Here is a 25729-nt window from a genome sequence, read left to right on the forward strand (position 1 = left end):
TTGCATCGTGTCGGTGTGTGAATGCCTGGAGAGGGGTGGGGGCAAGGCTCAATATCTGTCTCCACTTATTTGAATGCGACATTCTGTGTGTGTAAATGAGTGCCTGAATATATGCCAGCTTCTTTGTGCGTGTGTGGATCTGGTTCTGTTTACCTTGCCTGCCGTTCATAGTTGCTACTGCCAGGAAATCTGCGACACTCCTCTCTCTTGTGCAATCCTCACACGTGTCCATCACTACAACTACTCTGTGGCATCACCATTCATCTACATCTAGCTCATCCCCAATTTCTGCTGCTCTCCACTTTACCCCCGTAAGAAGAGATCTCCGCCAGTGGAATTAATTTTCCCAAACTAGTGGTGGCAGGTTTATAGACTGGAAGGGTGAGCCAGGAAAATAAAGGCAAGCCACACCCTAATATATTTCTATCACCAGGAAACTTTCCCAGAAGCAGCAACCAACTAATGTATTGAAGAGTCTTGAATAAGGGCGGTTTTGCAGCTTTGGTAGCATTTTTCTGGCAGCCAGGCCACTCCTGTGCCATATTCGGAGGCTGCAAATTCAATAGAGGTATTAATTGAGACACACACACACACCAAGAAAGGTTCACAGAGAGAAACCATTAGAAGGTTGTAAGCTTGGGAACTACCACATTGGAACTAAGTGACAGTCTTGAGCCCATGTCACAGGCAGAGGCTCAATATCTCCCAGTAATAGAGCTGCAAACAGGAAAAATCACAGCCCTAATAAAAATAATCCTCTTCAGAGGGCTTCCTCCCCTACTCTGAGGTTCCTCATGGCTTCAGAACTAGTAATTACTTAAATTTACATCGCTGAGGATACTGTCATGCTGGGGTGCCTTTGCAGTCTGTGACTTGCCTCAGCAGCACCTACTTCTGTCAGTGGTACTGCTGAGGCTCTTCTTTGGCTGGACTGGCAACAATGAGAGCTCACCTACTACTTTTAATAGGACACTGAGAAAAGAGGCAACCAATTATCCTGTTGTCAAATGTGGGCTCAAGACTATCATTTAGTTCCAGTGTTGTAGTCCCCAAACTTGCAACCTTCTAATGGTTTCTCTGTGAATCTTTCTTGGTGTGCATGTCTCAGTTAATGCCTCTGCTACAACTAGTCCATGGCTTTTAATAGAGTGCCTGAGATAAAGACATTCCTGTGCGTCTCTCCTGTATATCGCTTTGTGTTGAACTGGCTCAGTTACATGTCTGAGTTAGTGCATCACTCTCTCTCTCTCCTGTCTTGTATGTCTTGTTGCATACATGAGCATGTCATTTTGAATGTGTATTTGAGAATGTTTGTTGAAAAGCTAATGACTCCACACTATTCCAGAGAGGGTTTGCCACAGACAGCAGCTCAGGAACAGGCAGGACTATCAAGAATTAAACATCAAACGTGTTGCATTCTGGTTTGACAGATCCAGCCTGAAGCGACAGGATTGATCTAGGGAACTGTTATGTTCTACAACCTTTAACCCTTTGGGAACTTAAAAGCTAATTAGCTTTTTGGGAGCAATAGAAGGCACTAAGGCATTAATATTTTCGCTTTGTTTTCCTAAAATAGCAATTAAAATGCAAATTATAAAAATTTAAAGATTACATGCAATATATCATAAATAAAATTGGGACTAGTGTTCCATCAATTGTAGTTGTAACATGAAGGTTTAATATTTTTAATTGAGCTAAAGCAATATTTCATTTACACTTCTACTGATAGCTTCCTCTATCTCAAAGATGCTAGCTTCCTGCTCGAGTACATTCCTGTGTTATTTCATCCAAAAGTGACCACTATTCAGATGTGTACTGAGACATCAAAACTTTGTATGCTATTCTATTATAAATGACATCACCTCAGGGCCTGACTGCACTCTCATCCTCATCCAAACCCAAAATATTTTCCAGCAGGGATAACTCAGCAGCAAACAGCAACAAGAACTCAAGCAAACTTCCCCTTCTTCAATCAACATAGGTCAAGGAGAAAAGAAAACGGTTTGGAGTTTGTAAAGCACTTTAACACAAGCTCAGTACGTCCCAAAGCACATTAGAGCCAATAAGTATTCTTGATGTGTAGTCACTGCTCTAAATATGGGAAACACGGCAGCTTGTTCATGAGCTGCTGTCTGTGACAAACCCTCCATGGAATAGTATAGAGTCGTTAGCTTTTCATCAGACAAACTAAGCTACAAACATGAAGAGACACATGCTTGCTCTCCAAACAAAATAACAATGATCAAAAATTGATAGCAATTTAGTATCCTAAAGTTACAAATAGCATTCTCTGTGACAGCCAGGATGGTGCATTATCTTGTCTTGCTTTCATGATGTCAACCTTATCATCCTCCCGAAAAGGCATCTTCTCTATAAGAGATATCCTCACTTTAATGCTCAATCAGTTCCACTCTTGTCTTTCCAAATGTAGTCAAAATATCTCCTATAGTGGCACAGAATAACCCAAAAATCTCACCTTGCGCCATCTCTCTGTTTCTTTATTTTCAGGCTGCACCTTAGCAACATCATTTGAAACCATGGGATCAGTTTCCATAGATACACTGGCAAACATACATATAAACATTCAAATTAGGAGTTGGAATAGGCTGCTTGACCATGCAAGCCTCATCCACCATTCAACAAAATCATGGCTGATCTTTAAATTCTCACCTACCCCTGATAATCTTTCACCTCTTGCTTAGCAAAAATCTATTTACATCTGCCTTGAAATATTGAAAAGGTCCTGCTTCTATTGCATGGAAAAAAAAGATTATTGTAATGAAAGTTGATGCCATTACTGAAAAAGGCTGAACCATGAATGAGATCAGGCTTAATAGATCATATTTTGTTTTTTTTCTAATTTAATATCCATAGCCCTTCACTGTAACATAAGCACATAAGGCTGCAGATTTGGTTTTAAATATAGAACATTTTATTACACAAAAAAGTAAAATGGACGAAATGACCTACATATAACAGTTTGGCTGATTTAAAAACAATGGCAAAATAAAGTCCCATCAACTTCCCAATATCATCATATTATTGTTATTCAAGAATAGTGAGCTAGTTAGCTTTATAGCTGGATTGTGATGCCAAAAGTTAAGGTTCAATACCCACATATACATACATACCTATGGAAGATGTAGACTGTGGTAGACTATGGCTACTTTACCTTTTACTCAAAATCCAGAGCAATTCCTTCCTTATCAAATCTCTAGATTGGACTTAACTGAGTCTTCTGAGTCGGGAAGGCCCTTTCCCTTGATAACTCACAACCGAAAGTTTGTAACTTCTTTTAATAATTTGCAGATTTCTAACCAAACATTTATGGTCTGGATATTTCACAAATGTGACGTTTTCACTAAGGCAACTTATTTCCTTAACTGCTCTAAACAATCTGGTTTTCTTAAGAACAATTATACTTGCTTACGACCCCAGTCAAGCCTCCTTTAAACTATCCAAAAAGCTTTTGAACTAAATTAAAACAAAATGTATCCATCCTAGACCCTGCTGAGCTAATCACTTTATATTTTCTATCACTGGTTGAAAACTGCCACAGCATAACCAATTTTCCATTAACACTCCTGGAGGCACATATTTGTTTAAAATACTGGTTCCTGAAAGACTGACCTAGTTAACTTTTAAATCCCTTCATAAAAATAGATCATCACATATGCCTCTAACTTAAAAAACAGTGTACAAATTGCACACTTTTCATCACAATCTTCAGAAAATTATTCTCACCTGGTGTGGCATGGTGGCTCAGTGGTTAGCACTGCTGCCTCACAGCACCAGGGTCCCAGATTCAATTCCAGGCTTGGGTGAATGTCTACGTGGAGTTTGCACATTCACCCAGTGTCTGTGTGGGTTTCCTCCCCCAGTCACAAAGATGTGCAGGCCAGGTGAATTGGCCATGCTAAATTGTGTTAGGTGCATTAGTCAGAGGGAAATGGGTCTGGGTGGGTTACTCTTTGGAGGGTTGGTGTGGACTGGTTGGGCCAAAGGGCCTGTTTCCACACTGCATCTAATCTATATTGGTAACCCCTAATTCTTAAATACCTATCTCTAGATCTAGATTCCCAAGGAAAAAAAATCCTTTCCACTTTCACTTTGTTAGCTCAGGATCAAATACTCAGCTCTAGTCTATCTAGCATCTCTTTCAAATTCTTCTTAGCTTTTATGTTGGTAGCCTGCTCTTCTGATCCAGATTTGAAATGAGGTGTAAATTCCTTCCGAAATGTAGGCTGCATTATGAATCAGTCAAAAGATAAAAAAGTTGAAGCTCTTGTCTGTTAAAACAACATTTGAAAAATTAATTCATTCTTGCGATGCACTGGCCAGGCAATAGGCTATTTTATGTGTAAATCACCCAAAGCCTTTGATTAGATTCCAGCCTGTAACCTACTCCTACTTAGCTGCTATTTCACATTCATTTCTCAGTTAAATTTCAGAGCAGGTGTGAAATGAACTCCAGCCAAGCTCAGTAAGCAGAATAAATGTTGCCAATTAATCAGTTTATTCACTGCTCTTTCACATTATCCACTTTTAAACCACAGGTAGGTAACTGGTCAGCTTTAAGGAGGTAACTGATACTGGAGACAAATAAACATGTCACTGTCCAGAGATTACAGCCGAATCTCCACCACCACTGCCCCCACATCCCACCCCCACCACCATTACTATTCTAGCCATTTAATCCCTTCAGCGTATTCCATGGTTGGTGTTACCTAATTTTACATATCCGTCTTTCCCCACATATGCCTTAATATCTTTGATTAACAAAATTCTATTCATTTGAGATCTGAAGTTAAAAGTTGATTGTGCATCAACTGTTATTTCTAAACTGCTACTGTCTTTTGTGTGCATAAATGTTTTCTTGGGCTGGATTTTCACCGACACAGGAAACTCCGATTAGAAAACTTCCCAGCTTGGCAGACTCACCCCTGAACAGGTACACCTTTCATGTGTTATTTTCACAATGGTGAGGCAGGGGCAGGATTGAATTTAGTCCGCTGACTCTGGAAGCAGTTTCTTATGGCAACATAAGTAGTTGATTGCAGAGGCTGGCTGGTTAGAAAGCTCACCTGTTCTCCTGTAATATATGCCAGCTGTATTAAAGACCCATACACACTTTTCATGTAACTGCCATTCGCCACCCCTATAAAGCTCAGAAACTGCCAAAAAAAAACTCCAGAGGTCATCTGGAGAAAAAGATGTATAGTTTTCTTGATGCACTTGTCAGGTGGCATCATGCTGAATGCTTAACTGAGGTCCAAGACTCAAAACAGATTAGCTCAACAAGGGTCAGTTTTCACATGCTGGAATGTTTGATTTATTGACAACTTTGCAAGGTTATAAGAAGTTAATATTTCTTTCCCTTTATTTTAATATCTGCATTTATTTGGACAAAATCAACAGGTGTGAAATGAGGTAAGAGTTTCAGTTATCGATGTTGTTAAACTTGAATGAGTGCAGAAAATGTTTACAAGGATTTTGCTGGGACTGGAGGGTTTGAATTGTTGGGAGAGGCTGAACAAACTGTGGCTTTTTTGCCTGCACTGCCAGAGGCTGAGCGGTGACTTTACGGAGATTTATGAAATGACGAGGAGCTTGGATAGAATGAATAGCTAAGATCTTTTTCCCATGTTATGGTGTCCAAAACTATATGGCATAAGTTTAAGGTGAGAGGGAAAAGATTTTAAAAGGACCTGAGGGGTAACCTTTTCATGCAGAGGGTGGGAGATGTATGGAATGAGCTGCCAAATGAAGTGGTGGAGGTGTATACAATTTACAACATTTAAAAGACAGGCAGATGGGTATATAAGTAGGAAGAGTTTAAGAGGTATATGGGCCAAATGCTGGCAAATGGGACTAGGTCAGATTGGAATGTCTGGTCAAGGCATCTGTTTTTGTGCTGTATGAATCTATGACTGTGACTGTATAATGGATCTGTCATATTAACACCTTTATCGAGTTGCAAAAGCATCTTCTTTCAAAGAAGAGTTTTGAACGGGCATTTTTTTCCTCAATGATTAGCATTTCAAAATTTGGTATAGTCATTATATGCCTAATTTGTTCTGTACATAATGCATACTGTATATGGAGATGACAGGAACAAGACTTTATAAACATCCTGAATTCAGAATCCATCAATCATATATTACTAAGAAGCTGGCCTAATTCAATAAGATTTGAGGAAAGGAGGTGCCTATCACTTGCAATGGAACTAGCTAGGTCAGGAGTATTGGGTGAAGGCTTGTTACCAGAACTCTTATCCCACACTGGTGAAAATGGCCAGCTCTGAGAGTGGGAATCCAGAATTAGTCTGTGTCCAATAAGTCCAAGGTTCCCTTCTCAGAGAAAACAGTTTTTTCATCTGCCCTGTCTGATCAAAGTAGGTTGAGTTAACATTGTTTACAGCATTATTAAACTGCGCCCCATTCGTTTATTAACGTGTGCTCACTGACCTAGATTTTCTCTCTAACCTAATCAATTTCAAAATTCTCAATCTGGTTTTAAATCTCCACCTGGCCTCCACACTTTCCATCTCTAACTTCCTCCAGCCTGACAACCCTTTAAGATCTTGGTCCTCAAATGGGCCTCTTGCATATACCCAGCTTTCTTCATTCGAGTCTAGTCAGGCTCTATTGGCCTGGAGATCGGAAATTCCTTCCATGAATCTTTCTGCCTCTCTTCCTTGCTGTTCCCCTTGGAGACACTCCTTCAAATGTACCTCTGATCAAGCTTTCAATCATTTCCCAATTGAATGATATAATTTAAAAATGTAAAACTCTGCAAATAAACAGCTGATATCAGTAAAATTGACCATTGAGCTAAGATTGCCATGAAAATCTCATGTAATTCACTTTAAGGAAGGGGATCTGCTGTGCTTACTAGAACTGGATGTTATAGAGTCACAGAGAAGTACAGCAAGGAAACAGACCCTTCGGTCCAACCCATCCATGCCGACCAGATATCCCAACCCAATCTAGTCCCACCTGCTAGCACCTGGCCCATATCCCGCCAAACCCTTCCTATTCATATACCCATCCAAATGCCTTTTAAATGTTGGTATTGTACCAGCCTCCAGCTCATTCCATACACATACTATCCTCTGATCCCACGGAACTAATGGAAGAGCAGAATATTAGGATGAAAGAAGGCCTTCTTCAATATCATTAAAATACATAATGTAGTCATTGCCATTTGTGGAATCTTGCTGTATGCAAATTAGACACATAAACAGCAGTAACAACGCTTTAAAAAATACTTAATTGGTTTCAAAACATTTTGGAATGTCCTGAAGTTGTTCTATATAAATGAATGTAAGCTCTTTCTTTCATGTTACTGTTCTCACTCACAATGTTGTTAACTTTGCATAATCTCTGAAGAAGTTGTTGAGGTGCAGTAACTGAAGGCAACAACCCTCAGTGTGACAGATGCAACTTCTCCATCTCCAAAGCAGATCTATGCAGATTGCTTAATGCAATTAGTTTTCCTTAGAAGAATGAAATCAGAATTATGGAGATGCTAGCATTAAAATAACAATTAATTAATTCTTCGAAACATTTATGATTCTAATATATGAACAGTGTGCAGATTAATCCTGTGCCAGTTATTGGTGGACAGAGCTGCAAATTCCCAATAGTACTCAAGAAATACACAAAATAATTTTAATACAAAACTGAGCATGGTCAGAAAACCCTGCATTCCTCAAAGATGCAGGTATTGCCATTGTCCATGGAGAAGCTTTGCAATCTTCAAATATTTCCATTTTCGTGGATTCATCAGATAATTCTTGATAATTGCAGTTCAGTACTGTAACCACAGCCCAATGAAAACACATGGAAACAATGTTCATCACAGCTCTCAAAAGTGCTGATTGTTGCAAAGGCTCAAATTGAATGAATGCCAACTCAGATTCAGTGACTACAGCACTACAGTCAACACAGACATACATTCCCATCATTCAGGAAATAAAGGTGATTTTCTTTAAAGTTATATGTGCTGAATATTGAGAGTGTTTTACAGGAAGCAAATACATTCATATGATGCAGGTCAAATTTTGTGCACGAGTGACAGCAGTTCCACACCATGTATCATTTAGGATCACAAACATAAGATCCAATTACTTAACCCACAGAGGATCAGTCATCGATGCACAATTTCAACAGCATTTGCATCAATAATCAGTTGGATTCCATGTCAAACATCAAAATGGTTCTGAAGATGGGGTTCAGTTTACAGGTGCCACATGTTCTCCATCCCCTTCTAAAAGAGCATTCCACTGGTCAAAGTCCTTTTGTAGATCTAAAAATATAGGAAAAAAATGAAAAATGTGTTTAACTTTTGCCAGAGATTTTTGAAACAATTTCACTAGCAACAACTTCAGGATCAGCCACATAGTTATTTCATGGCTTTATCCCATCTAGTGCTAACACTAACATTGGTCCAGACTTTTGGTAATCATAGTACCTGCATCATGTTTCTGTCTAGTCGTTATCAATGGACAGGAACCTAAAGCAGAAAACTTTGGCTCACTACTTTGGCTGCGTTTTTTTGGACTGAATGTGGTGATGGTTTCACAATTCTCCATTGTCAATCATGCCTGGAAACTCCACTACTGCAAATGACTGGTACTAGTTTATTGTACGTAATTTGTATGATCTCATGATCCTTGTCACTCTGCACTTAGAGTCATTGAATTGTGCAGCACGAAAACAGACCGTTCAGTTTAATTCATCTGTGCAGATCAGATATACTAACCTGATTTTGTCCCATTAGCCACATTAGACTAATATCCCTCTGAACACTTCGAATTCAACGATCCATCTAGATGCCTTTTAAAATGTTGTAATTGTACACACCTTTACCAGTTCCTCTGGCAGTTTGTTCCATACACACCCCAAGAAGATGGGGTACTAGGCTAATGGTCGGATACTTGGTAGTGTGGATGAGCAGAGGGATCTTGGTGTCCATGTACACAGATCTCTGAAAGTTGCCACCAAGGTAAATAGTGCAGTGAAGAAGGCATATGGCGTACTGGCTTTTATTGGTAGAGGAATTGAGTTCCAGAGTCCTGAGGTCATGTTGCAGTTGTATAAGACTCTGGTGCGGCCGCATCTGGAGTATTGTGCGCTGTTTCGGTCGCCATACTATAGGAAGGATGTGGAGGCACTGGAACGGGTGCAGAGGAGGTTTACCAGGATGTTGCCTGGTATGGTAGGAAGATCGTATGAGGAAAGGCTGAGGCACTTGGGGCTATTTTCATTGGAGAAAAGAAGGTTTAGGGGTGACTTGATAGAGGTGTACAAGATGATGAGGGGTTTAGATAGGGTTGACCATGAGAACCTTTTTCCATGTATGGAGTCAGCTATTATGAGGGGGCATAGCTTTAAATTAAGGGGTGGTAGGTATAGGACAGATGTTAGGGAGAGATTCTTTACTCAGTGAGTCGTGAGTTCATGGAATGCCCTGCCAGTAGCAGTGGTGGACTCTCCCTCTTTATGGGCATTGGATAGGTATATGGAGGATAGTGCTGAAAATGTGTTGCTGGAAAAGCGCAGCAGGTCAGGCAGCATCCAAGGAACAGGAGATTCGACGTTTCGGGCATAAGCCCTTCTTCAGGAATGATTCCCGAAGAAGGGCTTATGCCCGAAACGTCGAATCTCCTGTTCCTTCGATGCTGCCTGACCTGCTGCGCTTTTCCAGCAACACATTTTCAGCTCTGATCTCCAGCATCTGCAGACCTCACTTTCTCCTATGGAGGATAGTGGGCTAGTGTAAGTTAGGTGGGCTTGGATCGGCGCAACATTGAGGGCCAAAGGGCCTGTACTGCGCTGTATTTTTCTATGTTCTATGTTTATTGCCCATGCGACTTGCTCTTTGGAAAGTGGCAGTGAGCTATCTTCTTAAAGCCTCTGGTGAAGGTACTCCCATGATTCTGTAAGGTAGGGAGTTTCAGGATTTTGATCCAGTGACTATAAAAGAATGTTTAATACATGTCCAAGTCAAGATGTGACAGACTTGGAATGTACCCATTGTACAAGATGCCTTTGTCCTGCTGGATGGCAGAGATTGGGGGCAGAGTTTGGGGGCGTGGAAGGTGCTGTCCAAAGAAGAGGTTTGATTGAGCAAACAAGCAAAGCTGTTTTTTTTTAACTGGGCAGCAATTAAAAGAAACTTGGGAAAAGGGGAGAGGAGAAGAACATGATGATTTGGAATGCATTGTCTGAGAAGAGGATTTAGTAGCAGGTTTCATAAGGAAATGGGTTAAATACTTAAACAGAAAAAATTCCAGGGCTCTGAGGAAAGAGCAGGGAGAGTGGGCAATATGGACAGGTCTTTCAAAGAACCGCTACAGGTACTATGGGCTGAATGGTTTCCATATGTTGTGCAAGAATCTAATTATGCTATTTTTAGGACCATCTTACCCAGATGTCTCTGCAAGAAAGCCAAAGAGGCCTTATTGGTAATGTTCAGACCCATTATAGGATCTATGGTTCCCTTTGTTTCGAAAGCCAAGCTGAGCAACTGCCCAGTCAGTAATGTGAAGTCCGTCTGACTCTGATGCACTGACCCTCTGAAACAAGAACGGAAGAATATTTAGGAGCAGAAAAAATGACGGAAGTGCCCACAATCCCCTGGCTCTTTGGCTAAAGGCAAACTCAACTTTCTCATTACATGCCACATATCTCTCTCACTCTCTCTTCCCCCCATCCACCTCACCAAACAAGCACATGTTTCACCACTAATTCACACCAGCCATATCAGTGGCTTTGCCTGGTATTGATCACCCGGCAATTCAACTCTTTGCAGTTGATGAGATCTTGCTGTGCATAAATATAACTGCTATGGTTACCTACACCATCAGTTGCTAGGTAAGTAGCACAGCAATTCACTTCCCAGAGATATAAAATGTGGTGTTATATTAGTGAGAGTTTGTCATTTGCTCTTTATTCCACAACTCATCCACAATTCCACAATCTGAGATAGAAACTCAAACCATCTTGGAAGGAAAGCAATTATATAACTCCTTTCTTATCTATGAGATATGTAAGGTGCATTGTAGCCAATGAAGTATCAATGTAATACTTCCAAAGTTCCTTCTAATTTCTCTCCAAATCCTTGACACTCAATTCTATAGCATGCCACCATTTTTACTTACATTATGGTGATGATTTTGATCTCATTGTTATTTGAACGCAGCCTCTTCATTTTATCAATGCTGTCACTGGTCTGGAATTTCTCAGAGTTCACAAAGAACACAGGAGGCAACGCTTTGGAATAAATATCATCCGTCAGTGGGAACATCCAGCTATCCAAGGCCACTGCACATCTGCAGGGCAAGAGGACATTTACAGATAACAAGTAAAGCTCACACGAGAACAATGCAGGAGCAAATTACTGCAAATGCTGGAATCTGGACTGAAAACAATGAATGCTGGAGCTCACAGTGGGTCAGACAGCATCCTCGGAAAAACAGCAAGCTAACATTGAGTCTAGATGAATTTTCAGAGCTGAAATGAAGTGTGGAGTGGACAGCATTTATGCAATAGGCGTTGGGATGTAGTGTGCTGGAGGAGAAAATATGTTGATAGTTCAGATTAAGGTGATCAGAATGTCAGAATGGTAGAACAATGCCAGACTTGAAAGAGAAAACAGTCCCACTGGTATGGGGGGTGGGGAGAGAGGACATGGTGAAAGAGAACGTAACAAGTAAAGCTAAAAGGGAAGAAATGGGAGTTGGTTCACAATTTGAAGATATGGAACTCTATATTAAGTCCAGAAAGCTGTGAAGTGCCTCGTGTGAAGATGAGATGTTGTTCCTCCATTTTGTGCTGTGATTCACTGGAACACTGCAGCATGCCAAGGACAGACAAGTGGGCATGCGAACAGGACACTGTGTTAAAATGATTGGCTACGGAAAGATCGGAGTCGTGCTTGCACACAGACCAGAGATGTTCTGCAAAACAGTCACCCAGTTTGCATTTGGTTTCTCCAATGTAGGAGTAGGCTACATTGGGTGCAGCAAATACAATACACAAGATTGGAGGTGGGACAGGTGAAATGCTGCTTCACCTGGAAAGGCTGATTGGACGCTTGAATGGTGAGCAGGGAGGAGATGAAGGGGCAGGTATTGCACCTTTCTGTGATTATGCGGAAAGGTGCTGTGGGAAGACGAGGTAGTGTTGGTGGTTGTGAAACAGACTAGGATGTCCCGCCGGGAACAATCCCTGTGAACTGCAGACAGGGGAAGTGAGGGGAAGATGTGTTTGATTGTGGCATTCTGCTGGAGTTATCTGAAATGGCAGAGAAAGGTCCTTTTGATGTATGAGAGTTGAGCAACATACACATCACAAATAAGGAAGAGCAATTAATGGATCCCAAAACACTAGCTCTGCGCAGATTTTTCAATACTATCTTTTGTTAGATTTAAAGAAATGATCACTCTGCAAAGACACCAAAGGAGCAGTGCATTCACTTGTCCTGCATCCAATCAAGGTGACTGCAAATGTTGTCAGATCAGATGCACCTCTGTGCTTAGGATCTTGAGGGGTAAATGTCTTAAGAGCTCCCTTTTACGACTTCCTCAAATTCAACACCAATTCTGTAATGTTACCAGTGCTATGAAGGAACACACTATGGACACCCAAGTCCATATAGTTGTTGCCCTTGTCCTTGGGGATAGACGTGGTTGCAGGTTTGGGAGATACTACCAAAAGGAGCCTTAGCAAGAGTTTACCAAGCATCTTGTAAATGGTACACACTATATATGCTGGGCTGTGGGTGTGGGAAGGAGTGGTTGTTTACTAGGGTGCCAATCCAGCAACTGCTTAAACCTGGATGATATTGAGCTTCCTTAGTACTGTTGCAGCATGCCCACACAAAACAAGCAAAAAGAAAATGAACTCATCCCTAACTTGTACCTTGTAGGTGGTGGAGCCTCTGGGGAGTCAGGAACTGAGCTACAATTGAGTGTTTTGTCTAATATGACATGCAGTACTGTAACAGACATTTTATTTAAGCTCATCTTTACCTCTTCATGCACTGATTCTACATTTTATGAGACTAATAGCACCATGGAGATCACAGTCTTTCTGGGTGTGATAACAGTTTCACATTTGAATCATTCCACAGCATGAAGCCAATATGCCTCACTACATTAGCAGGATGAAGTATTTCTGAACATAGCACTCTTCGATTATGCTTCCCCTAATACAAATGATTGAAACAAAAACACTAGACACACCTGAACCGTGAGTCCCTAGTAATTGCCAGAATTGATGTGGAGCCTCCAAATGAATGACCCATTACTGCCACCCTCTTCAGATCAATGCAGGCCTGTGGGAACAAAGACCATCATCTCAAATTTCAATCCTCCCAAGTTCCCTCCCACCCACAGCTGGGCAATGCGCCTCTAAAGCCATAAATCCAATATGTCCTGATTAAATCCCCGAAAGCCATGGAAGTAGCTGGTCTCAGTCAGAGGGCTTGATTCTATAAACCTTGGATTGTCAGTATCTTTATTGTGGACATTAATCCTGCAGTTGTTTGCACTGAAAGCTATTGGCCAATCTTAGACCTTCTATTTCCATTAATCCAAGTCCATTTGAAACAGATTCCCCCTTTCTAACATCAATGCACCCATTCTAACTGGAATAATACCAGTGTGGTAACAGTGCACCCTATCATTATAGAATTATATAATGATGCAGCATTGGACAAAAGCATATCAGCCAATCATATCCATTTTAGGCAATTTGTTAGTTTATTCTATTGATTCTAATTCCCTATTCTTGCACCACAATCCTGCAATCTTTTACATTTCAAGTAGTATTTATCCAATTTTAATTTCAAACTTAAGTAACCTATTTTCACCCCCCACTTTCAGCTGCACATTTCAGATTACAACACACACTCAACTTATAACAATAACTTCTCATTTAATGTTGGCCAATTTAATGGCCTGATGGTAAATGAAGCATCTATTCTTGCTTAGTGTCACAAGATTCACTTTAAGGTTGGTTCACACCAACCTGCATGAACTGACTGGCAGCATTTTGGAACAGTCTCTCCCATCTTCAGACCATCCAATGGCCTCTCCATCTCCCTGACACACCCCTTTTGCTGCTGACTCTCAAAACGTGCATTATCTGCTTTTCCTGATTCTCAGGCTGCAGAAGTTAGAGATTTGGCAACAAGAGTGACAGTTTGGGAACAGAAGAAAAGGTTTGTAGAAAGCAGAAGGATGAGGTGAAAGGCAAGTGAGAGATTTAGAAAGCAAGACCTGTAACAAGAGTGAGCTACTTTCAATAGAAAGTTAGCATATCTCTCTTATATTTTCATATTTTAGTTTACTTTTCAAGCTTTCTCATTTGCCAACTGAGGAATTTGGTAATGTTAAGCATTTCATCTTACAGGGCATAAATGTTTAAATGTTTTGAAATTTTATTTCTGATGAGGTCAGGCTTACTTCAACTTTTCATGATAAAATGCAATTTGCTCAAAGTCAGATTTTCAGGAACCCAATTACAACTTTAAGTCATCAATTATGATACTTCATTGGTTGTAAAATGTTTTGGAACATCCTGAGATCATAAAAGATGCTTCTGAATACTTTATTTTTCTTCATGTCCTCTACCACCAATTCCTGTACATGAGTAAATGTATGTTCCTGCTGTTTGGGGGGAATAGTGACAGCAGCAGGCTCAGGATTTATTCGAAAGAGAAAGAGGGAAAGGTGTCTGGGTCCAAATATACCCACCTTCATAACGGAGAGATCCAAATGACCAGGAAGGTAGTTTTTGATGAGTTTTCCATTGTTGATGTCTCTAAGTACATCCAAAACCCGGCTGCACTCCTCCACTCGATGGCACAGCTGGGAGACAGAGGAGCAACAAAACAATATTGCTTCAATTATTTTGATGCAACATTTTACTATTGTTAAAAATGAAAGGAACTGTGTAGAAATAGATTTAAGGGTTGATGTCTACAAATCACTGGAAATTAACAAGTTGACACAAACCGAAATCAAAGTGATTAATGGAATTTTAGTTGCAGCTGAAGGAAGGGTTGAATAAAAAGACTAATAGGTATGCTTCACTAGTATTGTTTAAATCACAACTAGAAAATTTAATTCCATTTGGGAATCAACTCAGGACGGATACACTGCCCTTGGAAGGGAAGCTATTTCCTTTGGAAAATATTAAAGTGCCTGAGTATGAAGGCTGGGATTAGACTGCGTGGCTCCTTTGAAGAATACATCAATGTAATCTTGTTGACTACTTTCCATCTACGTCTGATACTTCCTAATGCTGCTGCAGAACGGAAAGCTGCCACCAGATGTCAGGAGCACTACATTTCCGGCAGACTCCCTCCATTGCACTGCTTAACTCGAACAACCTTGGATCATTTAATCTTTAGATCATGTGTGCCTCACTGCAAGGGGATGGTTAACTTTCCACCTTTCCTAGGTGTATGGTACTTATGATTCATTACATTTATATTACAGTTCAACAGGATTCACCAAAATGTTATTAGGGCCTAAAAGTGTTAAATTATGACCCCAATTTGTGTTAATTTGCTTTATGTTCCTTCAAATTCATCTTTTTGAGGTATCATCATATTGAGATGTTTAAAATATTTAAAGGATTCAATGGCGTTAGACATACAGAAAATATATCCTCAGGTGGGGAACCAGATCAAATGGGCATAATTTTAAAATCAAGAAGTCTGCCTTTGTACAATGTGCTACGGAAATTCTCAAACTCTTCCCTCAAAACACTATGGTTATCGGGGATCAATTTTTAATACGGAGATCAATACATTTTTAACATGGGAGCACCGAGGAATATGGAGCAAAAGGTGAATCATGGAACAGACTTTCAGGGCTGAATGGCCTGTTATTTTCATGATCCAATAAGTTTGTCATTTCTTCAGTCAGTACAACTATTGACCATTGCAAAGTCATTTCACCTAACTACATACATTCTACTACCAGCTTTCTAACCCGTAGCACAATTGGTTTTTATAAACACTGGTAAAACTTTGAAGGATAGAAGTTGAGAAAGAAGCCAGCAGATATTCTGAAAAATACCTCTCTATAACTTGGAGAAAAATAAGAGAAGTTGACCATTCTTGCTCCTTGAGTGTATTCTACCATTCAGTCGTACCTGATCTTTCAGTTCAGCATCATGCTCCTGTACTCTCACTGGATCGTTCAATTCCCTTCACATTCCAAATTCTACAGATTTCAACCTTGAAGATCCTCACCATTTCTGGTGAAGTGTTTCAAAGCTTCAAAAAAAAAGTGAAGAAATCTAACCTCATCTAACCAGGGGAGGCAAGGGCCTAGTGGTATTATCACTGGACTCTTAACCCCAAAGACCCAGGTAGTGTTCTGAGGACCCAGGTTTGAATCTTGCCATGGCAGATGGTGGAATTTGAACTCAATAAATATCTGGAGTCAAGAGACTGTGATGACCAGGAATCCATTGTTGATTGTTTGGAAAAACCCATCTGGTTCACTGATGTCCTTTAGGGAAGGAAGCTGCTGTCCTTATCTGGTCTGACCAACATGTGACTGCAGACTCACAGCAATATATTTGACTCTTAACTGCCCGCTGCGATGGGCAATAAATGCATGTTTTTTAGTGACACCTTCATCCCGTGAATAAGTAAAAAAAACTCAGTCCAAAATGGCTGACCCTTTTATTATTATATGTTTAGATATAAAAGTAGCAGTACCCCACTATTATTACTTCTTTTTTAAAGTTTTTTTTAATATCAGGAACTAAAACGGCTGTCTATCTATTTTTCCATTGCCTCCTCATTTTAGAGATCAACAACTTCTGCATCTATCACAGAGTAATGCTCAAAGTGCTTCACAAAAATATTCAGGCAGAATTTGACACTGCCACATAAATCAATAGGGTAGATGACCAATAGCTGGATCAGAGAGGTTGATTTTAAGGACTAACGTAAAGTAGCTGGAGAGGTAGAGAAACAGATTGGTTTAGGGAAGCAAGCAGCATTTTCTTGAATTTTCTTTCTGGCTGTATTGCCATCTGAGGGACCAGATGTCAATGTTATAAGTGTGCCCACAACATCGGAGTGGTTGCACACTCTCACAATCAGCCAGTTTAGAGAGAATGTTGGAAGCAAGTTAAGAGCTTTGGGTCCTCACAGATGGACAGCGATGGTGGAGTGATTAAAATCAAACACGCTCAAAAGACTAGAATTAGAGATTAGCTTCTGGGGTCGGAGGGCATTAGAAAGATAAGGCAGAGGACATGGAGGGTATTGTAAACAGTGATATGCTTTTAATACAATTGAGGCATTGCTTAACGAGGAGCCACTGTAGTTCAGTGGCACAGGGGTGAATGAGACATGAGCAAACATCGCAACCTGCAGCTGCAGGTCCAATTTGTCCATGCCAACCAGGTATCCCAAATTAATCTAGTCCCATTTGCCAGCGCTTGGCCCATATCCGTCTAAACTTTCCTATTCATGTACCCATCCAGATGCCTTTTAATTGTTGTAATTGTACCAGCCACCACCACTTCCTCTGGCAGCTCATTCCATACATGCACCTCCCTCTGCGTGAAAAAGTTGCACGTTGGAGCCCTTTTAAATCTTTCCCCTCTCACCTAAACCTACTAGTTCTGGACTCCCCAACCCTGGGGAAAAGACCTTGTCTATTTACCCTATCCATGCCCCTTGTGATTTTATATACCTCTATAAAGGTCATCTCTCAGCCCCTGATGCTCCAGAGAATACAGTCTTAGCCTATTCAGCTTCTCCATATAGCTCAAACCCTCCAACCCTGGAAACATCCTTGGAAATCTTTGCGGAACCCCTTCAAGTTTCACAATGTCCTTCCCTTATAGCAGGGAGATCAGAATTGCACACAATATTCCAAAAGTGGCCCAACCAATGTTTTGTACAGCTGCAACATGACCTCCCAACTCCTATACTCAATGCCCTGATCAACAAAGGAAAGCATGCTAAATGCCTTCTTTACTATCCTATCTACCTGAGACTCCACTTTCAAGCAAGTGTGAACTTGCACTCCCAGGTCTCTTTGTTCAGTAGTACCTTACCATTAAGTGTATAAGTCCTGCCCTGATTTGTCTTTCCAAAATGTAGCACTCTCATTTATCTAAATTAAACTCCATCTGCCACTCCTCGACCTAGTGACCCATCTGATCAAGATCCTGCTGTACTTTGAAGTAACCTTCTTTGCTGTCCACTACACCTTCAATTTTGGTCTCATCTGCAAAATGACTAACTATACCTCTTTTAGATTAGATTAGACTTACAGTGTGGAAACAGGCCCTTCGGCCCAACAAGTCCACACCGACCCGCCGAAGCGCAACCCACCCATACCCCTACATTTACCCCTTACCTAACACTACAGGCAATTTAGCTTAGCCAATTCACCTGGCCCGCACATCTTTGGACTGTGGGAGGAAACCGGAGCACCCGGAGGAAACCCACGCAGACACGGGGAGAACGTGCAAACTCCACACAGTCAGTCGCCTGAGTCGGGAATTGAACCCAGGTCTACAGGCGCTGTGAGGCAGCAGTGCTAACCACTGTGCCACCCCTATCCAAATCATTAATATCAATGATAAAAAGCAGTGGATCCAGCACCAATCCTGTGGCACAGTCACAGGCCTCCAGTCTGAAAAGCAACCCTCCACCACAACCCCCTACTTCTGAGTCACAAGGTCATGAATTCCAGTTTCATTTGAGACCACAGCACAAAGTCCAGCTGATTACTTTACAATTGGAATCACTTACTTTGGATGTGACATTAAACAGTGATCCTGCTTGCTTTCTCAAGGGGATGCAAAAGAACCTACAACACTATTTCAAAGAAATGCAAGTGAACTCTCCCTACTGTCCTGTGCCAAAATGTTTCTCTCAACCATCACCACTTTGGTGTTTGTGGGGTTCTGTTGTATAAAAATTGAGGGCTACATTTCCTGCATAACAACAGTGACTGCACTCCAGAAAATACTTTTTTGGCTATAATGCACTTTGGGATGTTCTGAGATTGTGAAAAGGGCTGTGTAAATGTGCATCTGTCTTCTTTGTAACCTCTGCTAGTTAGCCTCATGAAATAGCATATTGGAAGCAGCATTTAAACACAACAACTAATTCTACTGCAACAATAGGCATATAGCTCTGAGTTTTATAAGTCACATTTATAGTGAAGTAAATTACTGCCCAAGTTCCTTCAGAGGTCAATAAGAAGCTGCAGACATTCTGGCTCTAAGTGTTTCCCAGCATTAAAATAAACCACTAAAATCAGTTGATAAGAATTGTATTCGTGTAGAGAAACATAATCAGGGAGCCAAGAAACAAATTTGCTGACACATTTAGTACCTTTCCCCAGTGCCAAGACTGAAATTGGAATATTCAATGGAGCAAGTCTGCTGGTCTTGCATTTTGGTTCCTGGATTTTAAACATACCTGTTTATTCCGGAGGGCAAAATCTTCCTCGGCTGTATCTAGTTTCCTGTATGGGAGCCATTCTTCTTCCATCTCAGCTAGAGAGGATGGGGGGATCTCAGATCCCTCAAGAGACTGCTCTAGTGCAGTTGTTGCTCCAACTGATGGTTCCAAATTCTGAACAGACGACTTGAGAAAAAAGGTTGTGCAAGCTGATTCATCTCTGATCCAAAACAAATAATAAAAAAAATTATTAGACCACAGAGGCAATTACAATGAATTCTTTATAGCAAAGTTGCTGTTAGACTCTCTGAACACTTCCAGGACAGGCTTGACACAAGGTAAAGCCTACAGAAAGAATAGCAATTGAGGCCCGAGACATTAGTCAAAGAGCAGGAAGATGGAAATAAAAGTTGTGGAACAAAAACAGAAATTGCTGGAAAAGTTCAACAGATCTGGCAGCAACTGTGGAGAGAAATCAGAGATAACATTTCAGATCTAATGACCCTTACTCAGAACAGTTCTGATGTTTTCCAGCAATTTCTGTTTTTGTTTCTGACTGAGCATTTGCAGTACTTTCGGTTTTTAACACAAGTTGCAAATCTGGTTTAGCAAGACATGAAGTTTATATCAGCAAAATCCAACACAAGTATTGCAATATTACAGCCTGAATCCAATCTTGTGTGTACAATAAATTATAAGTATCATTGTGATTTTTGTAAATGACGTGGATGAGGAAATGGAAGGATGGGTTAGTAATTTGCTGATAAATGAAGGTTGGAGGAGTTGTGGATAGTGTGGAGAGCTGTTGTAGGTTGCAACGGAACACTGATAGAATGCGGAGATGGGCTGAGAAGTGACAGATTGAGTTCAACCTGGAAAAGTGTGAAGTGATTCATTTTGGAAGTTCAAATTTGAATGCAGAATACAGGGTTAAAGGCAGGATTCTTGGCAGTTTGGAGGTACAGAGGATATTTGGGTCCATGTCCATAGATCTCTGTTGCCATCCAAGTTGATAGGGTTGTTAAGGAGGTGTACGGTGTGTTGGCTCACATTGGCAGGGGGGTTGAGTTTCAGTCCTGAAGAAGAGTTACACCTAAAATGTTGACTTCTCCATCTCCTGATGCTGCCTGGCTTGCTGTGTTCTTCCAGCCTCCTGCTTGTCTACCTTGGATTCCAGCAGCTGCAGTTCTTTTTGTCTCTAACCTGGATTAAGTTTAAGAGCCACGAGGTTATTGCTGCAGCTCTGTAAAGCCCTGGTTAGACCACACCTGGAATATTGTGTTCAGTTCTGGATGCCTCATTATAGAAAGGATGTGGAAGGTTTAGAAAGGGTGCAGAGGAAATTTACTGGGATGCTGCTTGGACTGGAGAGCATGTCTTATGAGGAAAAGTTGAGGGAACTAGGGCTTTTCTCATCGGAGAGTAGAAGAAAAGTGACTTGTTAGAGGTGTACAAGATAATGAGAAGCATAAATAGAGTGGATAGCCAGAGACTTTTCCCCAAAGCAGAAATGACTATCACAAGGGCATAATTTTAAGGTGATTGGAGGAAGGTTTAGGAGTGATGTCAGAGGTGGGCTCTTTACACAGAGTGTGGTGGATGTGTGGAATGCACTGCCAGCAGTGGTGGTAGAGTCAGATACATTACTGACATTTAAACAACTCTTGGATAGGCAAATGGATGGTAGTAAAATGAAGGATATGTAGGTTATTTTGATCTTAGAGTAGGATAAGAGATTGGCATAACATCGAGGGCCAAAGGGCCTGTTCTACGTACACAACAGGTGTAGCACAAATTAGGCGCAGAGTATAGTTCCATCTTTCGACATTGTCTCAGGGGTTTGACATAGCTCATAACCCAAGAGGCATTACCTAATGCATGATCCTACATTGGAACAGACTGTTGGCAGCCTCTAAAATGTTAGTGAGCTCACTGAACATATCTGAATGCTACATAAGTGTCAAGGCCTTCTTAAAGTCACTAACCTGTGCTCAACAGCAGCGACAATAAATCCTTGAGAAGCCAACTCGATGCAGACAGCAGAGTACACGGTCCTGTCATGTGAAAAACAATCAAAAATCTTTTGGAAACAGTAGAGACAGATGACACTGCCAGTCCTCGAGGCGGTCAGTCTGTCAATCAAAGGTTGGTGCAGAGGCAGAGCAAAGAGTCGGACATCGCACAGAGCCATGGTAGTAGGGGACTCCATAATGAGAGGAACTGATCGGAGTTTTTGTGGCAGCAGATGGGATTTAAGGATGGTGTGTTGCCTTCCTGGTGCCAGGGTTAAAGACATCGCAGACAGAGTGCAGGAAATCCTCAAGGACGAAGGTGAAGAGCCAGAGGTGGTGGTACATGTCGGCACAAATGATGTCGGGAAGAGGGGGAGGAACATACTACAGCGGGACTTCAGAGAACTATGAAGAAGGCTGAAAAGCAGGACGTCCAAGGTGATTATCTCCGATTTGCTTCCAGTTCCTCGGGCTGGTGAGGTCAGAAACAGGGAGATAATGGACTTGAATGTGTGGCTGGGGAACTGGTGCAGGAAGCAAGGATTTAAATTCTTGGATCACTGGGGTATGTTTTGTGGTAAGCATAAATTCTACAAGAGAGACTGTTTGCACCTTAATAGGTTAGGGACCAGCATTCTGGCAGGCAGGTTTGCTACTGCAACACAGCTACGTTTAAACTAAGTAGCTGGGGGGGGGGGGGGGACAAACTTGATGTTTAAGAAGGAAATTGAAGGGAAAGTTAGAACAAGGGAAGTCAAGAAAGACAACTGTATCAATGAAGCAGAAAACTCAGAAAGGGATCATGCTGTAAGGTTGAGTGAAATAGGAGTTGATGGGAAGGGTGAGGGCAGTAACAAATTAAAAATACTATACATGAATGCACGAAGCATTAGAAATAAGATGGATGAGCTTGAGGCTCTTTTGGAAATTGGCAGATAGGATATTGTGGGGATAACTGAGATGTGGCTTCAAGTGGACAAGGCCTGGGAAATGAATATTCAAGGCAACACGTGCTCATTCAAGGCTCAAGGACAGACTGACGGGCAGAGGGGGTGGGGTGGCCACGTTGGTAAGGGATGATATTCAGTCCTTTGCGCGGGGGGACCTAGAATCAGGGAATGTAGAGTCAGTGTGGATAGAGCTGAGAAATACTAAGGGTAAAAAGACCTTCTTGGGAGTCATCTACAGGCCTCCAAACAGTAGCCTGGATGTCGGATGTAAGTTGAATCAGGAGCTGAAATTGGCCTATCGCAAAGATGTTACTACAGTTGTTATGGGGGATTTCAACATGCAGGTAGACTGGGAGAATCAGGATGATATTGGACCTCAAGAAAGAGACTTTGTGGAGTGCCTCAGAGATGGATTCTTAGAACAGCTGGCAATTCTGAAGGCAATTCTGGATCTGGTATTGTGCAACGAACCAGAATTGGTCAGGGACCTCGAAGTGAAGGAGCCACTGGGAAGTAGTGACCATAATACAATTAAGCTTCAATCTGCAATTTGAGAGGGAGAAGAAACATAGAAAGTAAAAAGATAAAAAGTAAGACATAGCAAAGATAAGTGGGAAAACAGAGGACTGGGAAGCTTTTAAAGAACAACAGAGGATTACTAAGAAGGAAATACGCAGAGAAAAAATGAGGTACGAATGTAAACTGGCCAATAACATAAAGGAGGACAGTAAAATTTTTTTTTAGGTATGTGAAAAGCAAAAAAATGGTGAAGGCTAAAATTGGGCCCTTGAAGACAGAAACAGGGGAATACATTACGGGAACAAAGAAATGGCAGAAGAATTGAATTGGTACTTCAGATCTGTGTTCACTGGGGAAGACACAAGCAATCTCCCTGAGGTAACAGTGGCTGAAGGACCTGAACTTAAGGGAATTTATATTTGTCAGGAATTGGTGTTGGAGAGACTGTTAGGTCTGAAGGTTGATAAGTCTGATGGTCTACATCCCAGGGTACCGAAGGAGGTGACTCGAGAAATCGTGGATGCATTGGTGATTATTTTCCAGAGTTCAATGGATTCGGGATCAGTTCCTGCGGATTGGAGGGTGGCTAATGTTATACCATTTTTTAAGAAAGGTGGGAGAGAGAAAGCAGGAAATTATAGACCAGTTAGTCTGACCTCAGTGTTGGGAAAGATGCTGGAGTCTATTATAAAGGACGAAATTACGACACATCTGGATAGTAGTAACAGGATAGGTCAGAGTCAGCATGGATTTATGAAGGGGAAATCATGCTTGACTAATCTTCTGGACTTTTTTGAGGATGTAACTCTGAAGATGGACGAGGGAGATCCAGTAGATGCAGTGTACCTAGACTTTCAGACAGCTTTTGATAAAGTCCCACATAGGAGGTTAGTGAGCAAAATTAGGGCGCATGGTATTGGGGGCAAAGTACTAACTTGGATTGAAAATTGGTTGGCTGATAGGAAACAAAGGGTAGTGATAAACGGCTCCATTTCGGAATGGCAGGCAGTGACCAGTGGGGTACCGCAAGGATCAGTACTGGGTCCGCAGCTTTTTACAATATATGTTAACGATATAGAAGATGGTATCAGCAATAACATTAGCAAATTTGCTGATGATACAAAGCTGGGTGGCAGGGTGAAATGTGATGAGGATGTTAGGAGTTTACAGGGTGACCTGGGCAAGTTAGGTGAGTGGGCAGATGCATGGCAGATGCAGTTTAATGTGGATAAATGTATGGTTATCCACTTTGGTGGCAAGAACAGGAAAGTAGATTACTACCTAAGTGGAATCAATTTAGGTAAAGGAGCATTACAGAGAGATCTGGGTGTTCTTGTACACCAGTCAATGAAGGTAAGCATGCAGGTAGTGAAGAAGGCTAATAGCATGCTGGCCTTCATAACAAGAGGAATTGAGTACAGAAGCAAAGAGGTGCTTCTGCAGCTGTACATGGCCCTGGTGAGACCACACCTGGAGTACTGTGTGCAGTTCTGGTCTTCAAATTTGAGGAAAGACATTCTGGCTATTGAGGAAGTGCAGCGTAGGTTCACGAGATCAATTCCTGGAATGGCTGGATTACCTTACTTTGAAAGACTGGAGCGACTGGGCTTGTTTACCCTTGAGTTTAGAAGGCTGAGAGGGGATCTGTTTGGGATGTATAAGATTATTAAAGGATTGGACACTCTGGGGGCAGGAAACATGTTTCTGCTGATAGGGGAGTGCCGAACCAGAGGACACAGCTTAAAAATACGGGGTAGACCATTTAGGACAGAGATGAGGAGAAACTTCTTCACCCAGAAAGTTGTGGCTGTGTGGAATGCTCTTTCTCAGAGGGGAGTGGAGGCCCAGTCTCTGGATTTAAGAAAGAGTTGGATAGAGCTCTCAAGGATAGTGGAATCAAAGGTTATGGAGATAAGGCAGGAACAGGATACTGATTAAGGATGATCAGTCATGATCATATTGAATAGTGGTGCAGGCTCGAAGGGCAGAATGGCTTACTCCTGCACCTATTGTTTATTGTCTAAAAAGTGAGATACTTTAGCACCATGATCCTCTCACAGCAGTACTGGCTGCCCGCTATTTGTCAGTGGGGGATTGGGAACAATCATATAAAAGGAAGGGGGCAGCACACAAGCAATGTCCATTATATGAGGACTGAGCAGGAGATGTAGTGCCTTGGAAAAAAGAGTGGCTATGGCCTATAGGACATGAATGCTGCATCAAATGGAGAAATGAGGCTACATGATACTGGTATGCCATTACTGAGAAGAAAAAAGTGGGAGAGGACAAGAAAAAAGATAAGTGTACAAATGAGAGTGTAGCAAAAAAAAAAGAGTAAGAGAGTTGAAAAAGAAACAAAGGTGGATAAAGGAGGTGACCAACCAACTGTTGGATCCCTCATTTGGGTAAGTACATGAATAGGAAAGGTTTGGAGGGATGTGGGTCAGGAGCAGGCAGGTGGGATTATTTTCAGCATGGACTGGTTAGACTGAAGGGTCTGTTTCAACACTGTATAACTTTGTTAGTCCTGGAAAAGAGTTGAAGAAATAGCCTGGTGGTACTAAATAAGTTGGGGCAAAATTGACAGAAGTTAAACTTCAGAGAGACTGGATTAGTTAGAACTGTACTCAGTGGAGTTTAAAGGAATGAGGGGAGATGGGTTGGGGTGGAGATGTCATAGAAGCCTATAACATTCTAACATGAAGCCTATAACATTCTCAGTCTCTCGGAAGACTTCGCGACGGCTGGTGGGTAAGTTTGGTCGTTTATTTAATAGTTAAAAAT

At 41.4% G+C, this 25729-nt stretch overlaps 1 protein-coding gene across 1 annotated transcript in view; it reads right to left on the reverse strand.

Annotated features, from left to right (window-relative positions):
• Positions 1–7552: 7552 nt before the first annotated feature.
• Positions 7553–25729, reverse strand: part of LOC132830012 (platelet-activating factor acetylhydrolase 2, cytoplasmic-like) — a 33987-nt gene continuing 15810 nt past the window's right edge. Inside the window, exons 5-11 of the mRNA XM_060847472.1 lie at positions 21450–21518; positions 19483–19684; positions 14768–14881; positions 13253–13344; positions 11168–11338; positions 10434–10582; positions 7553–8310 (exon numbers count right to left, since the gene is read on the reverse strand). Of these exons, the coding sequence (XP_060703455.1) occupies positions 8237–8310; positions 10434–10582; positions 11168–11338; positions 13253–13344; positions 14768–14881; positions 19483–19684; positions 21450–21518 (871 nt within the window). The 3' untranslated portion in view covers positions 7553–8236. The remainder of the gene's footprint in view (positions 8311–10433; positions 10583–11167; positions 11339–13252; positions 13345–14767; positions 14882–19482; positions 19685–21449; positions 21519–25729) is intronic.

The sequence above is a fragment of the Hemiscyllium ocellatum genome, chromosome 30, assembly GCF_020745735.1.
Source record: "Hemiscyllium ocellatum isolate sHemOce1 chromosome 30, sHemOce1.pat.X.cur, whole genome shotgun sequence".
NCBI lineage: Eukaryota > Metazoa > Chordata > Chondrichthyes > Orectolobiformes > Hemiscylliidae > Hemiscyllium > Hemiscyllium ocellatum.